The 18,343-nt window shown below is 43.0% G+C and overlaps 2 protein-coding genes across 3 annotated transcripts; one reads left to right on the forward strand and one right to left on the reverse strand.

Moving 5' to 3' along the window:
- The first annotated feature begins 304 nt into the window (after positions 1 to 304).
- On the forward strand, positions 305 to 14,945 carry LOC129347477 (multiple inositol polyphosphate phosphatase 1-like). Of its 2 annotated transcripts, none has more exons than XM_055004880.1 (7): positions 305 to 1,073; positions 1,846 to 2,034; positions 2,108 to 2,308; positions 4,706 to 4,803; positions 5,041 to 5,171; positions 5,343 to 5,476; positions 7,093 to 9,147. In XM_055004880.1, exons 1-7 carry the CDS (start codon positions 683 to 685, stop codon positions 7,344 to 7,346), a joined length of 1,398 nt encoding a protein of 465 aa, XP_054860855.1. In that variant the 5' UTR covers positions 305 to 682; the 3' UTR covers positions 7,347 to 9,147. The 2 variants fall into 2 exon arrangements, with proteins under 2 accessions (XP_054860855.1, XP_054860856.1); XM_055004881.1 differs by lacking the exon at positions 7,093 to 9,147 and adding an exon at positions 14,600 to 14,945 and having other exon boundaries at positions 306 to 1,073.
- On the reverse strand, positions 9,280 to 17,587 carry atad1b (ATPase family AAA domain containing 1b). Its single transcript, XM_055004882.1, is given in 12 exon segments — positions 9,280 to 10,281; positions 11,715 to 11,845; positions 11,977 to 12,027; positions 12,100 to 12,189; positions 12,277 to 12,383; positions 12,641 to 12,841; positions 13,121 to 13,241; positions 13,317 to 13,415; positions 14,908 to 14,949; positions 14,951 to 14,980; positions 14,982 to 15,109; positions 17,308 to 17,587. Coding segments are annotated over 12 exon segments (1,230 nt in total). The 5' UTR covers positions 17,417 to 17,587; the 3' UTR covers positions 9,280 to 10,160.
- Positions 17,588 to 18,343: the final 756 nt, after the last annotated feature.

Genomic DNA, 18,343 nt, shown 5'->3' on the forward strand with positions numbered 1-18,343 from the left:
TGAAATGTCGTTTAGAATCTAATTTTAAATGTTGACATTTTTGTCTTTAACAAGTACACAGTGTATAATTAAATATTATGGAGTTCGGGGTAAAACTCCCCAAAACACACATTTGTTTAAAGGAGGAGGACAAATATTCACGTTTGGTCACAAGAAGCTTCAAAACGCTGACTTGACACTCATGAAGCTTTTATTTTGGCTTCCACTCAGCGGAAGTTGCTGTGTTTTTAAGTAACTTGAAACGGTTTCGGTGATTTTATGAAACTACAGAAACTAACGGATGTTTTAACGGACCGTGTGTCTCTGCGGAGCCTCGGTTCGACCTGTTTCAAAGGACCTACTTTATCTTCGGCTGCATTTTGAAGAGAAACGGCGGATTCATCAACTCCGGGAAGGTTTTTGTCCGGCCGCTGAGAGGCGGAAGTTCCGGTCAAAGGTCACAGAACCGGAACATCAACACGGCAGCAAACAAAGGCAGCTGACGGTTACCCGCCTCCGGTGTCCGGTACTCCAGCTGACGGTTACCCGCCTCCGGTGTCCGGTTCTCCAGCTGACGGTTACCCTCTTCCGGTGTCCGGTACTCCAGCTGGCGGTTACTCTCCTCCAGGTGTCCTATACCCGCCTCCGGTAACCGGTACCCTCCTCCGCGCACCCGCTCCAGGTGTCCCGGCTCCGCTCCGACATGCTCTCCGTGCTCCTACCGGCGGCTGTCTGCCTTCTCCTCGGCCGCCTCTCCGGCTGTTCCCCGGCAGACATCCCGCACATCGCGGCGTACTTCGGCACCAAGACCCGGTACGAGGACGTGAACCCGCGGCTGCTGCGGGACGTTCTGTCCGTGAACATGTCAGTCCTGAGGCCGCCGCCCACCGAGCGCTGCTCCCCGGTCCACCTCACCGCCGTCATCCGCCACGGCAGCCGCTACCCGACCGTCAAGAACATCCGCAGGATCCACAAACTGAGCGAGCTGGTCCGGACAGAAGCGGCCAGAGGCTCCGAGGGCTCCGAGGGCTCCGAGGGCTGGCTGCGGGACATCCAGAGCCGCTGGGAGGCCTGGTACACCGAGGACATGGACGGTGAGAGACCCGAGACCTGCGCACCACGAGCCGCCAGATAGTCCCAGGATAGTCCCCAGAGTCTCCAGTTATACTGTTAAAGTACTACAGTAAATATTACAGTTATACTGTTAAAGTACGACAGTAAACATTACAGTTGTACTGTTAAGTACTACAGTAAATATTACAGTTATGCTGTTAAAGTACTACAATAAATATTACAGTTATACTGTTAAAGTACAACAGTAAATATTATAGTTACTGTTAAAGTACTACAGTAAACATTACAGTTATGCTGTTAAGTACTACAGTAAATATTACAGTTATACTGTTAAAGTACTACAGTAAATATTACAGTTATACTGTTAAAGTACTACAGTAAATATTACAATTATACTTTTAAAGTACTACAGTAAACATTAGTTATACTGTTAAAGTACCACACTAAACATTAAAGTTATACTCTTAAAGTACCACAGTAAACATTAAAGTTATACTGTTGTACTAAATTTTACAGTTATACTGTTAAAGTACTACAGTAAATATTACAGTTATACTGTTAAAGTACTACAGTAAACATTAGTTATACTGTTAAAGTACTACAGTAAATATTATAGTTACTGTTAAAGTACTACAGTAAACATTACAGTTATACTGTTAAATTACTACAGTAAATATTACAAGTATAAAAGTATTTGATGGTGATGATGATGATGAAGGTGATGATGATGAAGGTGTTGAAGATGATGATGATGAAGGTGATGATGATGATGAAGGTGCTCCTCTTCCTCAGGTCAGCTGGTGATGAAGGGCAGGGAGGACCTCCTCCACCTGGCTGTCCGTCTGTCCATCTTGTTTCCATCTCTGCTGTCGGAGGAGAACGTGAGGAAGAGGAGGGTGTCCTTCGTCAGCAGCTCCAAGCACCGGTGTGTGAGCAGCGTGGAGGCGTTCCAGGACGGGCTTCGGCGCCGCGGTCGCCACGGTGAGGCGGGGCTCTGAGGCATGCTGGGAAACGCTGGCTCTGGTTCTGGTGTTCACTGATGTTCTCGCCCCAGACGCTCCCCCGGAGTACGACCACGAGCTGGACGACGAGCTGATGCGCTTCTTCGAGCGTTGCCGTGGTTACGTGGAGGGCGTGGAGAACAACCGCACGGCGCTGATGGAGGTGGAGAAGTTCCAACATGGAGAGGAGATGGAGGCTGTCAGGAGGAGGATGGCTGAGAGGCTGGGCCTTCCTCAGCACCGCCTCACACCAGGTATACAGTATACACACAATACACACCAGATATACAGTATACACACAATACACACCAGGTATACAGTATATACATAACACACACCAGGTATACAGTATATACATAACACACACCAGGTATACGGTAAACGCACAATACACACCAGGTATACAGTATATACATAACACACACCAGGTATACGGTATACACACAATACACACCAGGTATAAGGTATACACACAATACACACCAGGTATACAGTATACACACAATACACACCAGGTAAACAATATATACATAACACACACCAGGTATACGGTAAACGCACAATACACACCAGGTATACAGTATATACATAACACACACCAGGTATACAGTATACGCACAATACACACCAGGTATACAGTATATACATAACACACACCAGGTATAGGGTATACACACAATACACACCAGGTATACAGTATATACACAATACACACCAGGTATACGGTATACACACAATACACACCAGGTATACGGTATACACACAATACACACCAGGTATACAGTATACACACAATACACACCAGGTATACAGTATATACATAATACACAACAGGTATACGGTATACGCACAATACACACCAGGTATACAGTATATACACAATACACACCAGGTATACAGTATATACATAATACACACCAGGTATAAGGTATACACACAATACACACCAGGTATACAGTATATACACAATACACACCAGGTATACAGTATACACACAATACACACCAGGTATACGGTATACACACAATACACACCAGGTATACGGTATACACACAATACACACCAGGTATACGGTATACACACAATACACACCAGGTATACGGTATACACACAATACACACCAGGTATACGGTATACACACAATACACACCAGGTATACAGTATACACACAATACACACCAGGTATACAGTATACACACAATACACACCAGGTATACAGTATACACACAATACACACCAGGTATACAGTATATACACAGTACGCACCAGGTATACAGTATATACATAATACACACCAGGTATACGGTATACACACAATACACACCAGGTATACAGTATATACATAATACACACCAGGTATACGGTATACCTACAATACACACCAGGTATACAGTATATACACAATACACACCAGGTATACAGTATACACACAATACACACCAGGTATACGGTATACACACAATACACACCAGGTATACAGTATATACACAATACACACCAGGTATGCAGTATACACACAATACACACCAGGTATACGGTATACACACAATACACACCAGGTATACAGTATACACACAATACACACCAGGTATACGGTATACACACAATACACACCAGGTATACAGTATACACATAATACACACCAGGTATACAGTATACACACAATACACACCAGGTATACGGTATATACACAGTACGCACCATGTATACAGTATATACATAATACACACCAGGTATACGGTATACACACAATACACACCAGGTATACAGTATATACATAATACACACCGGGTATACGGTATACACACAATACACACCAGGTATACAGTATATACATAATACACACCAGGTATACAGTATACACACAATACACACCAGGTATACAGTATATACACACTATAGTACAGTATATACGCACACTATGCACACATTATACACACAGTCTATACACATTATACATAATATACAGTATATAGACACAGTATACAGTATATACACACTATACACACAGTATGCACATGATATACAGTATATACACACGATATACACATTATATACACAGTATATATATACACAATATACACACACATACACACAGTATATACACAATATACACACATTATACACATAGTATATGCACAAACTGAAACACACAAAAATGCAAATCTCCCTAATAAACCTCTGTAAACAGTCTAAAATAATCCCAGATAAACATCTGTAAGCAGTCTAAAATAATCCCAGATAAACATCTGTAAACAGTCTAAAATAATCCCAGATAAACATCTGTAAACAGTCTAAAGTAATCCCTGATAAACATCTGTAAACAGTCTAAAATAATCCCAGATAAACATCTGTAAACAGTCTAAAATAATCCCAGAAAAACATCTGTAAACAGTCTAAAATAGTCCCTAATAAACCTCTGTAAACAGTCTAAAATAATCCCTGATAAACATCTGTAAACAGTCTAAAATAGTCCCTGATAAACATCTGTAAACGGTCTAAAATAGTCCCTGATAAACATCTGTAAGCAGTCTAAAATAATTCCTGATAAACATCTGTAAACAGTCTAAAATAGTCCCTGGTAGATCTGAGTAGATGTTGAGGACGGAGACATTCTAGAACTGAAGTTTGTCCCTGTGTTCCTGCCGTAGATCTGGTGGAAGCCGCCTTCTTCCTGTGTTCCTACGAGCTGTCCATCAGGTCCGTCCACTCTCCATGGTGCTTCCTGTTCGACGAGAACGACGCTAAGGTTCGACACGTTAACGGAACGTTTCTGTTTGTTCTGATAAATGTGGAACAGTGAACGGTTCAGAACTGGTCCAGGTTTGATCAGATCATCTGAAAGTTTCCAGAACCAATGGAAGAGCTGAATATCAGGTTTACAAGTTAACTTCTCTCTCAGTATACTCTGAAGGTAATGGGGTTACTGTCCCTCAGTCTAGTCTGCAGGTATTCAGGGTAACTTGTCCCTGGTTTTTGTCTGCAGGTTCTGGAGTACCAGTCGGATCTGAAGCAGTACTGGAAACGCTCTCATGGTCATGTGATCAGCGGTCTGTCCAGCTGTCCTCTCTTCCATCATGTCTTCAGGACTCTCGATAAAGCTGGACGTCCTCGCAGGTCAGTGACCTTTCTGTCGTTCATCAGAGCTGATCACTGATTGGCTGACTGACTGATCAATTGATCGGCTGACTGATTATTGATTAGGTGACTGATTGATCGGCTGACTGATTATTGATCAGCTGACTGATTGATCGATTGATCGGCTGACTAATTGATCGTGTCCTTCAGGTCCACGGATGCGTCTCCAGAGCCGGCCTCCATCTTGGTGGGTCACGCTGAGACGCTCCTCCCACTCCTCTCCCTACTGGGACTCTACAAGGACCAGACTCCGCCCACAGCCAGCAACTACCAATCACAGCACGGTATGCAAGCCCCGCCCATCACCACTACATCCAATCAGAGACCAGGGTGTGACAAGTCTCTAAAAGACAAAATGTGTTGAAAATATTCGTTTCAGTAAAAAACGGTAAAAAGATGTGGGAAAAAAAAATAAAACACTGAAAGGAATTGAAACGTCTCAGAAAAATGAACAAAATACCTGAAAATATGTCTCAAAATGTTAATAAAAGCTTTGAAAATAGTAAGAAAATAGCTGGAAAATTTAACAAAATACTAGTGGTGGGACGCGACTTTAAAAAAATTTATCTAATTAATTACAGGCTTTGTAATTAATTAATCGCAATTGCAGTTTTGTCAAATAGTAATATTTGACACAATAAGTGAAGTTTTTCAATTTAAATAAAATTGTGGTTGACAGTTGAATCAATGAATAGACATATACGTGTTTATAATTCAAAATTTATTTTAAAAAAAAGAAAATGGAACATATAGAAAAAAGTGATTTTGATGACTTAAAGCCTGAATTTAGTTGTTTTTTCCACTGTATGGCACATAAAATCAGCATAAGTAGTTCAAGGAGCTTCAGAAAGTTGAAAATCCAGAGATTCACTCGGTTTCATCTTTTCTGGGTCTGATAAATGGTATAATTTCAATGGTTCTTTTTATAGGAATATACATTTTTATATATGTATTTTTTTATAAACAAAAATTTTATAATCAAGTTATTAAAAGAGATATTTTTGTTGTTTAGGTTATTCCTCCTCCAAGGAGGCAGAGCCTCCACGGAGTAAAAACTTAAACCACAAAAATGTTTCATTTCTATTTATCTGCATTTTTCATCTGTCTGCTACATTCACAGATTACTGCAAATCTAAGTGCAATTATAGCGATTTTATTCAACATTTTAAGACTTTCTGTAAACTCGAGCACTGTCTAGAAAAGTGGTCTATTATGGGATGGCTACACCGTTAGCCTTTAGCATGACTTGTAGCTAACGTTAGCTCTGGTGCTAACAGCAACATGTTTTACATTGAGGTGAAGCCGTCGGCTTGAAGTGACGCAGTGATCAGAAAACTCTTTGTTGTACAATTTGCACACAACCAGGCTTTTATCCAAGCTGCCATCAGGAAGATTTTTAAAAGGAAACTTTCTGTCCAACAAGCTCAATCTCGTCTTCCTTCACTGTTCACCAGTGCCTGACTTCACTCAGTGCTTCCTGTGCTTCTTCTTCATGGCTACAAACAGACTTCAGGTTCATTACCGCCACCTACTGGGCTGGAGTGTTCATCAGAGTTACCGGTGTGCCAGAAATGAGGGAACTGAGGAGGGTGCAATTAATTGCGTTATTTTTAACGCGTTATTTTTGCTGTAATTAATTAATCTAAATTAACGCGTTAAAGTCCCAGCCCTACAAAATACTGAAGAAATGTCTGGAGAAAATGTAAGCCAAACTCCTGAACAATGTTTCTGAAAGATTTAAATAAAACAGTGAATACTATCTGAAAGTTTTTGTTAAAATGTGTGTAAGAGTTGATTAAATGCCTGAACGCTAAATAAACGCTGATAACGGAGCTGCTGATCCTCAGCAGGATATCTCTGAACCGTTGCCTTCGGTCTGAACTCTCCCGTCTTGTCTCAGGTCGGACTTTCCGGACGAGTCAGATCGTCCCGTACGCCGCCAACCTGCTGTTCGTTCTGTTCGACTGCCAGCGAGGACCGCGGTTACAGCTGCTGGTCAACGAGTCGCCGGTTCGATTCCCGGGGCTGCAGGCGGAGGACGCGCCGCTGTACCGCGACGTCCGGGCCACCTACCGCCACCTGCTGGACGGCTGCGACTTCCACAGGGAGTGTGAGGGGAGGTCCGGGGGCCGCGGCCCCAACACCGAGCTCTGAGACCCGCAACTTCTGAGGGCCTCCGACCTCCGGACCACCACGGCCTTAACACACCTGTCGGACCAAGCCCCGCCCACTCACAGCCACCGTCTAATCACAGTCTGAACTCCAGCATCTCATGTTTCAGCTAAAGTTCTGCAGGAACAGAATGATGGAAAATAATCTATTTATTTTACAGAAACATAAAACCTGAACCATAATGTCTCCTCAGATGTTGTTCTCTGGACTATGGTCTCCTCAGATGTTAAACTCTGACTAAAGTCTCCTCAGATGTTAAACTCTGGACTAAAGTCTCCTCAGATGTTAAACTCTGGACTAATGTCTCCTCAGATGTTGTTCTCTGGACTAAAGTCTCCTCAGATGTTAAACTCTGGACTAATGTCTCCTCAGATGTTGTTCTCTGGACTAAAGTCTCCTCGGATGTTAAACTCTGGACTAAAGTCTTCTCAGATGTTAAACTCTGGACTAAAGTATCCTCAGATGTTGTTCTCTGGTCTAAAATCTCCTCAGATGTTAGACTCTTGACTAAAGTCTCCTCAGATGTTAAACTCTGGACTAAAGTCTTCTCAGATGTTAAACTCTGGACTAAGGTATCCTCAGATGTTAAACTCTGGAATAAAGTCTCCTCAGATGTTCTTCTCTGGACTAAAGTCTCCTCAGATTCTAAACTCTGGACTATGGTCTCCTCAGATGTTAAACTCTGGACTAAAGTCTCCTCAGATGTTCTTCTCTGGACTAAAGTCTCCTCAGATGTTAAACTCTGGACTAAAGTCTCTTCAGATGTTAAACTCTGGACTAAAGTCTCCTCAGATGTTAAACTCTGGACTAAAGTCTCCTCAGATGTTAAACTCTGGACTAAAGTCTCCTCAGATGTTAAACTCTGGACTAAAGTCTCTTCAGATGTTAAACTCTGGACTAAAGTCTCCTCAGATGTTAAACTCTGGACTAAAGTGTCCTCAGATGTTCTTCTCTGGACTGAGGTCCCCTCATCCTGTAGATGTTTTTCTCCAGTAGCTGTGATGAGAATCTTTCTTACAGAATCATTTTATTTTTAGTGAAGTTGATGAAGTGATTTCAGGCTCAGGTTTGGTTCCTCATGAAGGTTCAAATCTGAAGATTCTTCTGTCTTGTTTCTGGCTGATCGTCATCGTCATGTTGATTTATTTTTAAAGATGAGATGATGTTCTGACCTGCTGTGGGTTTTTTAGTTCAGAGGGATTTTCTTCCTGTAATTTAAATCTTGGTCTTTGACATTTTTCTCCAACTGAACTCTGCAAATTCAGGAATTCTTCAGTTTGAAGCAGCAGAACTGAAGGAACCTAACCAAGGATGGGAACGTCTAGAAGCTCAGAGAAGATCCAACCTCCAGTAGATCAGGTGGAGCAGACCAGGAGTGTCTTAATTATTCCCATGAAGCTGCTGGAGGAAGCAGCTTTATCTTTAGTTTATTCACCTTTTATCATCATGACTCTGATCTTCAGATGTTCTGAGATGTTTTCAACATCTTTGTGCCAAAATCGTGACTCTTGCGGGTTTCTTTAATGAAACTGGTTTTACTGGTAAACGGCTTTAATAAAAGGTTTTCACACTTCAGTGTCTTTAAGTTTGTTAACATTCATTCTGGACAGTTTTTGAGTTGTGGACTATTTTATTAATAATTTTGAACAAACTCTGAGTCATTCCAGAGCATTTTTGAGTCATTTTGGTCAAATTTCTCTCATTTTCAGACAGTTTTTGGTCTTTTATGTCGGTTATCTTAGGGCCAAAATCTTGACTTTTGCAGGTTTCTTTAATCAAACTGGTTTTACTGGTGGACGAATTTACTAAAAGGTTTTCAACATTCAGAGTTAGTTTTTCCTTCCTGTGAACGATTTCCTGTTACAGATTCACGTTTTTTCATTCGTCCGATTTAAACCAACAATGACATCATCAGTCACGTTTCAAGCAGTTTATTACATCATCCAGCAGGTTTTACATCATAACTCACAACCAATTAAAAAAAAAAACCCTCCTGAAGATTCTGGAAGTTCATCTTTCAGTTTTTCTCTTTTCCAGAACCAAACTAAACATTAATGATCCTGGTTCCTGTCCAACAGAACCCGAAGAAAAAGTACACTTGATGAGAAACAAACACGTTTACGTCTTTATTTTACACAGTAAACACTTTAAAACAGGAGAACCGGGCAGCGGGTTCTGACCAGAACCGGGCTGCGGCCCAGTTTAAAGGAGAATAAAGTAAAAACTGAACTGTAAATGGGCTCCGATAAATAATCAGTGAAGGATGTTTAAAATACAGATTTGTTCTTTTAAAGGACGTTTTTATTGTTCTGATGATTAATGAACCTTTTAGGAAACAGAACCCACATTAAAGCCGTGGTTCTGCTCAGAATTTAGAGAACCTTTATTAAACTGTTTGAGCTCCACATTATTAAACTAAACTTCTGCTGAATAAAAACCTCATTAGGATTTTTCCAATTTATTTGCCCATAAATAACCGTATTGATTATCGATCAGGGAGTCGCAGGCTTATAAGTCTGACATCACCGCTGAGGACAGAGGCATCTCCATGGCAACAGCAGCTGAGGCTCCTGGGTACTGTAGTATTCAGACTCCTCAGAGCGTCTCAGATGTGGGTCAAAGGTTCTGAGGTTCTGGTTGAGGCTGAGGAACCGTCCTGTGTGCTTCAGAGTTCTGGATTCTTCCACGGCTGGTTGTGGAAACAGAGCGCTGCCAACAGGTCGGCTGGAGAAATAAAAACATCAAACGGTGGCACACGGAGAACCCGCCGGTCGGGAATGGAACCCGCGGCAGCGATCAGTCCAGAGCAGCGTGCAGCAGTGCGCCGTGTCCACCGGCCGACTTGGACTTCTTCATCTTACCGATGGCCTTCTGCAGGTCGGACTGATGGATGGGACGGATGAAGTCCTCTGAAGCACTTAGAGATCAATAACACAGATTAGAGCTGATCAATAACCAATAATCATCAGTAAATACCACAAGGATCTGAAGGACTTCCTGTCATGTTTGTTTGCTTCAGATTCTCGTTGATAGTTTCCAGTCGTAAAAGGTAAACAGAAACACCGTTGTAGGTGTTGGACTCCATCAGGGTTTAACTCCTCAACAGGAGAGCCAGTTCTACATTCTGAGGAGATTAAATATGAAATATGACTCAAATAGACAATAATAAACAACTCCAGATGACCAACCACCTACCAACATTAAAGTTTACCCACAATGACCTTTTGAAAGTGTTCTCTGGTCGATTTTCAGAAACTAGAAACACATCCAGGAACCAATGATTGTTTCTAGGACTCTATTACAGCAAACTAACCACAAAAGATGTGAAATAACCAAAAAAAAGACACAAAATAACCACAAAAAGATGCAAAATAACCACAAAAGGAACAAAATAACCACAAAAAGATGCGAAATAACCACAAAAAGATGCAAAATTGGCACAAAAAACTTGAAATTACCCAGAAAAAGATGCAAAATTGCCACTGAAAAACTCAAAATCGCAACAAAAACCCACAGAATCACTAAAAAAAAGGAAAATTTTCACAAAAAGACTTAAAATTGGCACAAAAGATGTGAAAACACACAAAATTACTAAAAAAAAAAGTATTATTCAAAGTGTTATCACAGAAAGACACAAAACAAACCAAAAAGAGCTCTGGTTGTTAATATTATGAGTTGGACCCATCCCATAATACTAACAATCAGAACCTGACAATAGAAGACGGTTAGATTTTATATCTTGCGGTAATTTTCTTTCTGTGGTTTTGTGTGTTTTTGTACTTATTTTGTGTCGTTGGTCTGATTTTTTTTTAGTCTCTTATCTCGTCTCGCTGGTGTCGTCTTCTGTTGTTTGCTTTTCCACTATTTTGTGTCTCGGTTTTGTTTTTTTGTCTCATTTAATAAGACAAACCAGATTTATTCATCAGACTGTGACTCCTGGATGGATTTAAGCTGATCTGGTGTCAGTTTCTACCAGAACTCAGATGTGTCTCTCCTCCTAAATGTCATGGTTCTATCTGCTGGACTGATGAGGTTCTGAAAAAGTCCATTAAAAAGTGATAAATCTGGACCCACCTCTATAGACTTCAAGGACCTGGAATGTTCTAAGCGAGACTAAACTTAAAGACTGGAAGCAGGAAAGGAGAACATCCCCTGGAGAAAGTTCTAGAGTAGACCTACTGACAACGATAGTAAGTAGTACTTTCTCCAGGGGACGTTCTCCTTGATGGACTTCAAGGACCTGGAACTCTGGAGATATTCCCAGTATGAAGGTAGAACTCTGATCATTGATAACGAACCAGAAGGTTCTGAGGACGTTCTATAGAAACCGAGCTGATCACTGGGTCGTACCTGTCACTCTGGTTGTGGACGAAGTCTCTGACACACAGCAGCGCCGCATCACGACACATTTCTCTGAGGTCACTGCCTGAGAAACCATCCGTTTCCTTGGCAACGTCATGTAGGTTCACCGACGAGTCGACCTGCAGACAGACAGGAGCAATCAAACTCCAATGAGCTTATCAGAACCAGAGGGGGCAATCTGATTCAGGATCAGGAGAACTCTGAACTGATAAAAGTGGATCAGGTGAACTGGTTCTTGGGGGGAACTCACGCTCTCGTTCTCCAGGATCAACCCCAGGATCTGTTCTCGCTGCTTCACGCTCTGCAGAAGAAGAACATTGTGAGTCGTGGTTCTGATCCTTCAGGTTCTGCTGGTTCTGGTGGAGCTACGTACCGGCTGGTTGATGTGGAACCTGGTGGGCATCCTCCTCAGGATGGCAGAGTCCAGGTCCTGGGGCCGGTTGGTGGCGCCCATGATGATCACCTGACACAAAACCTCCGTCAGTCATATTCAGAGCACACTAGACCACACCCACACCTGATCACGCCCACCCAACACGTGAGAACCTACCTGGCAGTGATGGTCGGTGTCCAGTCCGTCCCACAGACTCATGAATTGAGCCTTCATCATGGCCGTGGCCTCGTGGTCCGAGCTGGAGCGGCTCCTCAGGAACGAGTCTGATCCAACACAACCAGAGTTCTGACACCTGCTGGACGGAGGAGGTACTGCAGCCCCCTGGGCAGGCCACACTCCTCAGCAACCAGACCACACCCTCATTCACCAGGCCATGTCCTCACCCACCAGACCACACCGTCATTCACCAGGCCACGCCCTCACCCACCAGACCACACCCCTCATTCACCAGGCCACGCCCCCACCACCAGGCCCCACCCCTCCTGCTTTAGGCCACACACCCCACGAACTGACCACTCACCGATCTCATCGATGAAGATGATTGACGGCTGCAACTTGACAGCCAATGTGAACACGGCAGCAGCCAGTTTCTGTGACTCTCCATACCATTTGTCCGTCAGCGTGCTCGGCTGCAGGTTGATGAAGCGAAACCCCGCCTCCTTGGCCGTCGCCTTGGCGATCAGCGTTTTACCGCATCCAGGGGGCCCGTACAGCAGCACGCCTGTTACCATGACAACAGGACGAGATTATGGTCCGGTAGAGTTCTGAACATTATCCCTGATTGGTTAACATGCTGACAGCTGATTGGTTAACGAACTGACAGGTGATCGGTTAACGAAAGAACAGGTGATTGTTTAACAAGCTGACAGCTGATTGGTTAACGAGCTGACAGGTGACTGGTTAACAAGCTGACAGGTGATTGGTTAACGAAAGAACAGGTGATTGTTTAACGAGCTGACAGGTGATTGGTTAACGAGCTGACAGGTGGGCAGATCCTGACCTTTGGGTGGCTGCAGCAGTCTGGATCCCTGGAACAGGTGTCTCTTCTGGACAGGTAAGATGACGGTCTCCTTCAGCTCGGTGATGACCTCGTCCAGCCCGGCGATGTCCCTCCAGGTGATCTGCACACAGAGGTCAGAGGTCACGTCTCACCTGTCGGACACCCTGGACTGAACACACCTGGATGGAGGAGGTACCTGCATGCTCAGTGGGTCCACCAGGTGAGCAGCGATGCTCATCTCGTACTCCGACAGCTTCACATTCTTCACTCCGATCTGACGCATCAGCTTCTCCGCCTGACACACACAAAGAAACCAACAAATCAGAGGCTGTCCTGGAGCTCTCAGCCAATCACACGATCCTCTTCATCATTAAAAGAAAACACCTGATTTTTATTTGCAGATTTCTGAACTATTTGTACTATTGCGTCAAATATCTGAAAGTGGTAAAAACCAACTGAACAACTTCTAAACAGCTTTTCATTTCAGTTTATGGCAAAATAAAGCAGGAAAAGGTTAAAAATGATCGATGGAAAAAATGAAAAAGTTGAAATATTTTGCATTTTTTCTTAAAAACGACTGACAGGTGGACAAAACATTTCCTATTTCCTGACAAACCGCTGCAGCACCAACTAATTCTGGATTTAATCAGCATTTAGAAATGTATTTAAAGACGGCAGCTTTGATCTGAATGGAAATGGCTTCATCATTTTAGAAGACAAGAAACGTGTCCTCGAGGTTCATCAACCAGACACATCTCAACGTCTTTAAGAAGAACTAACAGACTGACTGACTTCACCTGCTCAGGAAGTCGATTCATTGAAGCTTTTGCGAACAGGAAGTAGAAATCTGAGAACACCTGTGAAGATGTCTCAGTCATCAGGTCCTGGTAGTTGTAGGAGCTTCAGGAGAAACGTCTTTCAGAACCTCCAGTTGGTCTCTCCTGGAGCTTCTACTGATCTCCACGTTTCCTCTCTACTCTGTTCATCGTCAGTAGAAAATGTTCCACCATGCTGGATGGATCTACGACAACTGCTCCTCTGTTCTCTGTTTCTGAGCCATGCTAACTTTATTTTATAGAAGTTTTTATCATTTTGAACAAAGTTTGAGCCGTTGTAGACGAGATTTTAAGTGGTTTTGGACAATTTTAAGGTAATTTTGCACAAATTTTTAAGTTACATTTTAAATGTAACGTAAAAATTTACATTTACATTTTCGGTGCACTATCATCTCGTTTCTCGTTGTGCGTCTTGTTTCTGTTGTTTTGTTTTTGTCATTTTGTGTCTCATTTTTGTCGCTTTGTGTCTCATTTTTGTCGTTTTTGTTAATTTTTATCATTTTGTGTCTCGTTTTTTGTCGTTTAGTGTCTCGCTTTTGTCATTTTCGGTCTTGTTATTGTAGTTTTGTGTCTCATTTTGTCATTTTGTGTCTTGTTTTTGTCATTTTGTGTCTCATTTTTGTTGTTTTGTGTCTCTTTGCAGTCATCCTGTAGATGTTTTTCCATCTCCACGTTTCCTCTGCTCATCGTCTGTAGATGTTTCACTATGCTGAATGGATCTCCAACAACCTGCTCCTCTGTTCACTGTTTGAGTCATGCTGTATTTATTTTATTGACATTTTTATAATTTTGGACATATTTTTGGTCATTTTGGACAATTTTATAATATATTTGGACAAATTTTGAACCATTTTATGCAAGTTTTCAGTCAACCTTCAAGAGGATCTTTCCAACCTCCAGAGACGTCCCGCTGGTTTCTCCTGAAACTGTGAAGGTAAAACTGGCCCTCACCTGTTTCTGAGCCTCCACCTTCTGCTTCCTGGTCGGGTCGATGGGCGTCCACCATCCACTTGATGGTGAAGTAGGGTGACGGCTCCAAATATGGTCAAACGGAAGAGCAGGCCGATGACCTCGTTCCTGCCCAGAGGACGGGCGATGTTCTCGGCGGGAACCTCCCTCAGCACCATGGCGACGCTCAGCTGTTCTCTAGGTGCTGCAGAAACAGGGTTAGTCATCAGCAGCTTTTACTTTCACACTACAGCCACAAGTACTTAAAGGTTCACGTTTAGTGGAATCAGTGCTTTTGGTTCAAACTTCTTCTGTTCAAGAACTTTATCAGCAAGTTTATCAGCTGACTGACCATCTTTCTACCAGAACCCAGAATGAATCATCAGAGGGTTCTAGAACCACTAAAGTCACCAAACTGCTGTTATTAGGACCTGAAGCTGCTGCTGGTAAACTGGTTCTGATCCTGTTGGACTTCCTGTGGTGTCTAGGGTTGCCACCCATCCCTTAAAATATGGAATCGTCATTTTAAAAAAAAAAAAAAAAAGTTATTTTTTGGCCTTTTTTCGGCTTTATTTGATAGGCAGAGTGAAAGACAGACAGGAAATGGGGGAGAAGAGTGGGGGGAGGACAGGCAGCAAAGGGCCGCGAGCGGGAATCGAACCCGGGCCGCTCCGTCGGGGACCAGCCCCTGTACATGGGTCACCCACTTAAACCGTTGAGCTATACGGGCGCCTGGAATCGTCGTTTATTTGATAATTAATTGTTGCAAATTGTTCCGTATTTTCATGAATGTTCCATATACGTCTGTCACACACTCATCCAAATCGTATAATGAACAAAATAAAACACAGGAAATATTAAGGGCAACCAATTTCATCTTCATAAGACCTATGTAGCGAGGACCCGATGCGAGGTCCAGCGGATACATAGATATATATAGAAGATGTTTATTCATATCTGTGAGCGGACAGATCTCAGGCTTCTCTGTGTACTGAAGTCCTTATGGTGAGAGACATCAGTATCTGGTTGTGAATTTACCAGAGGATGCTTGTAATCCTACTGATGTGGCCATAGACTCTACACTAGTTTAGTGACTCAATAAATGCCTAAGTTGTTTATTAATTTTAATGCTTTTTAGTTTTTAATAAACATTTACTTAATAGCCTACATGTAATCAGTAAATGATGACTATCTAAAGAAAAACTCACTCAGAACTCTATGTTAACAATACTAAATAAATAAATCAATAAATTCATGCATACACACATAAATAAAGCAATACATTAATTATGTTACAATAAGATTTAGATGAAAAAAAAATGTAGAGAATTTCTTTGTCCAGTATTCTGCAGTTAGTTTATGTTATTGCAGAGTCCAGTATTGCACATTGGTTGCTCATTACATTTTATTAGTTGGTTTCACTGTTTAAAATGATGCCACTTCCTTTCAAATAGAACCTGTGATCAGAAAACAATACAAAATTCTTAGTTTCGTGTTAGTAAAGCACTTAAAGCATTACGTATGGCTAAATGCTTTTTTTCAAAATTAAATATATCACTCCTTGGCTGGTAGTGGCCCCGAGTTCAGTAAAGTTGGAAAGATGTTCACAGATTCAGACTTCTGGCATCAATAACTCATTAGATATAGGTTATAAAACATAAACGATGCCTCTTTCCCATCATAGTAAGGTAGACAATGTGCTACATGCCCAGTATTATCAATAGTAGCTGCAGAAATAACATTGGTGTTTATGCGCAATCGGCTGTGGACAGGTGTGGTCTGCAAATTCCAAAACCGCTGTAATAGCGAAGAGAGACACAAATATTCAAACACTTCACTTTTATACACTGTAGTGTCACCAAAATCACTGCAGCCTTCTACTGGCTCCTGTTGACACCAATCTTATTCCTGTAACTTGAAAAATAGCTACTTTTGATAAAACTGGGCTTGTAGCACATTGTCTACCTTACAACGATGGAAAAGAGGCATCGTTTAAGTTTTGACAACGTATATCTAATGAGTTATCTATGCCAGAATTCTGAATCTGTGATAATCTTTCCAACTTTACTGAACTGAGGCCCCAAGGAGCCGTGGTGGGCGTCCTTCATTTTCATTTCTGAGAAGTGGCAACCCTAGTGGTGTTAGTCCGCCTGGTTTCGGTTCTGTTCGGGATCAGACTCAAGTTTTCAACTGTAATTGGTTCATAAAGTCCTTTTGAATGCAGCCTAACGCAAGAGCAGCTTCCGGTGCCTCGGTTCTGATGTCCGGTTCCGGTCCACAGATGTTTCTGTCGGACCGGAAGGGAAAAAGTTCTAAATCAGGCAAAAGTTCACAGGATTTTGGTGAAAAGTTCTCGGTTACGTGATCGTGTCTCATCACCGGAACCGTCGGTACGAAACTAACCAGCCTGCCCTTCATGTGTCAGCGGACACACCGGGGCCCATCCCGGACCTCCCGGAGGCCCTCGGGCCCCCCTTTGGGCCCCCCTTTGGGCCCCCCGGTGCTGTACCATGAAACCGAACAGATGGTGTGGAGAGAGGCTAGCTTTAGCATTAGCTTGACCTTCCAGTTTCCCCGGTGTTACGGAGCGGCTCAACACCGGTTAAAGACACGGATTTATCCGCTGCGGAGCACCGACGGCTCCGGATACACCTGGAGAACAGAACGCCAGGAACCGAGAGTTTCTTCGGTAAAATGAGACCCTCACCTCCCGCTGACAGTCCGGTACTTCCTCGGTTTCTTCTTCGGAGGTTCTAGTGCGGCAGCTGGATGCTCTTCTTCTTCTACGGTCCTTTAACCGGAAAACCAAGTTACGACTCAGTACTGCCACCTACCGAGTACTTTTACTACCACCTACCGAGTACTTTTACTGCCACCTACCGAATACTTTTACTGCCACCTTCGGTGTACTTCTACTGCCACCAACCGAGTACTTTTACTTAATCAGAATGGATCTGACTGTAGTGTGTACTTGTACTGCATAGATCTTGTACTGCAGGTACATAGTACTCCAGTACTCCGGCTGCAGTACCGTCTATATCCTGCGGGTGTCGGTGTCGCCCCGCTGATCCACTCAGAGGTCCGTTCAGTGAATCAGTCTCCGGTTCTCCAGCGCCGTTAAATCACCGGACGCACGGACCCGGTGGATCCCCGGTAAAGCGGCTGACATTGGGCCGAGGTCCGCCGCTGCGGCCCCGGGGTTGGTTACATAACGTCCGGTAGTTGCCAGGTCTGAGGGGGATTCAGGTGTCTGCTGATGGAGGTTTTCAATGCGAGGATGAGGCCATCAGCACCTGGCAACCCTGCGCTGACAGGATGTGTTTGGTTCACAAGAAGCGTCATCAAGTCAGACAGTGACGCAGCAACACAGGGCGGCGAGCTTTACAAAATAAAAACCCAGCTCAAGATGATGTAATCTGTCGTTTTACTGGGATTAATA

The sequence above is a fragment of the Amphiprion ocellaris genome, chromosome 18 (genome assembly GCF_022539595.1).
Source record: "Amphiprion ocellaris isolate individual 3 ecotype Okinawa chromosome 18, ASM2253959v1, whole genome shotgun sequence".
Lineage (NCBI taxonomy): Eukaryota > Metazoa > Chordata > Actinopteri > Pomacentridae > Amphiprion > Amphiprion ocellaris.

Bases quoted from the DNA above. Each gene is read 5' to 3' on its own strand.
- LOC129347477 (XM_055004880.1), top strand. From the start codon at position 683: ATGCTCTCCGTGCTCCTACCGGCGGCTGTCTGCCTTCTCCTCGGCCGC. The intron at 2,035-2,107 runs GTGAGGCGGGGC...TTCTCGCCCCAG, and splicing joins TCGGCGCCGCGGTCGCCACG to ACGCTCCCCCGGAGTACGAC. The intron at 2,309-4,705 runs GTATACAGTATA...TTCCTGCCGTAG, and splicing joins TCAGCACCGCCTCACACCAG to ATCTGGTGGAAGCCGCCTTC.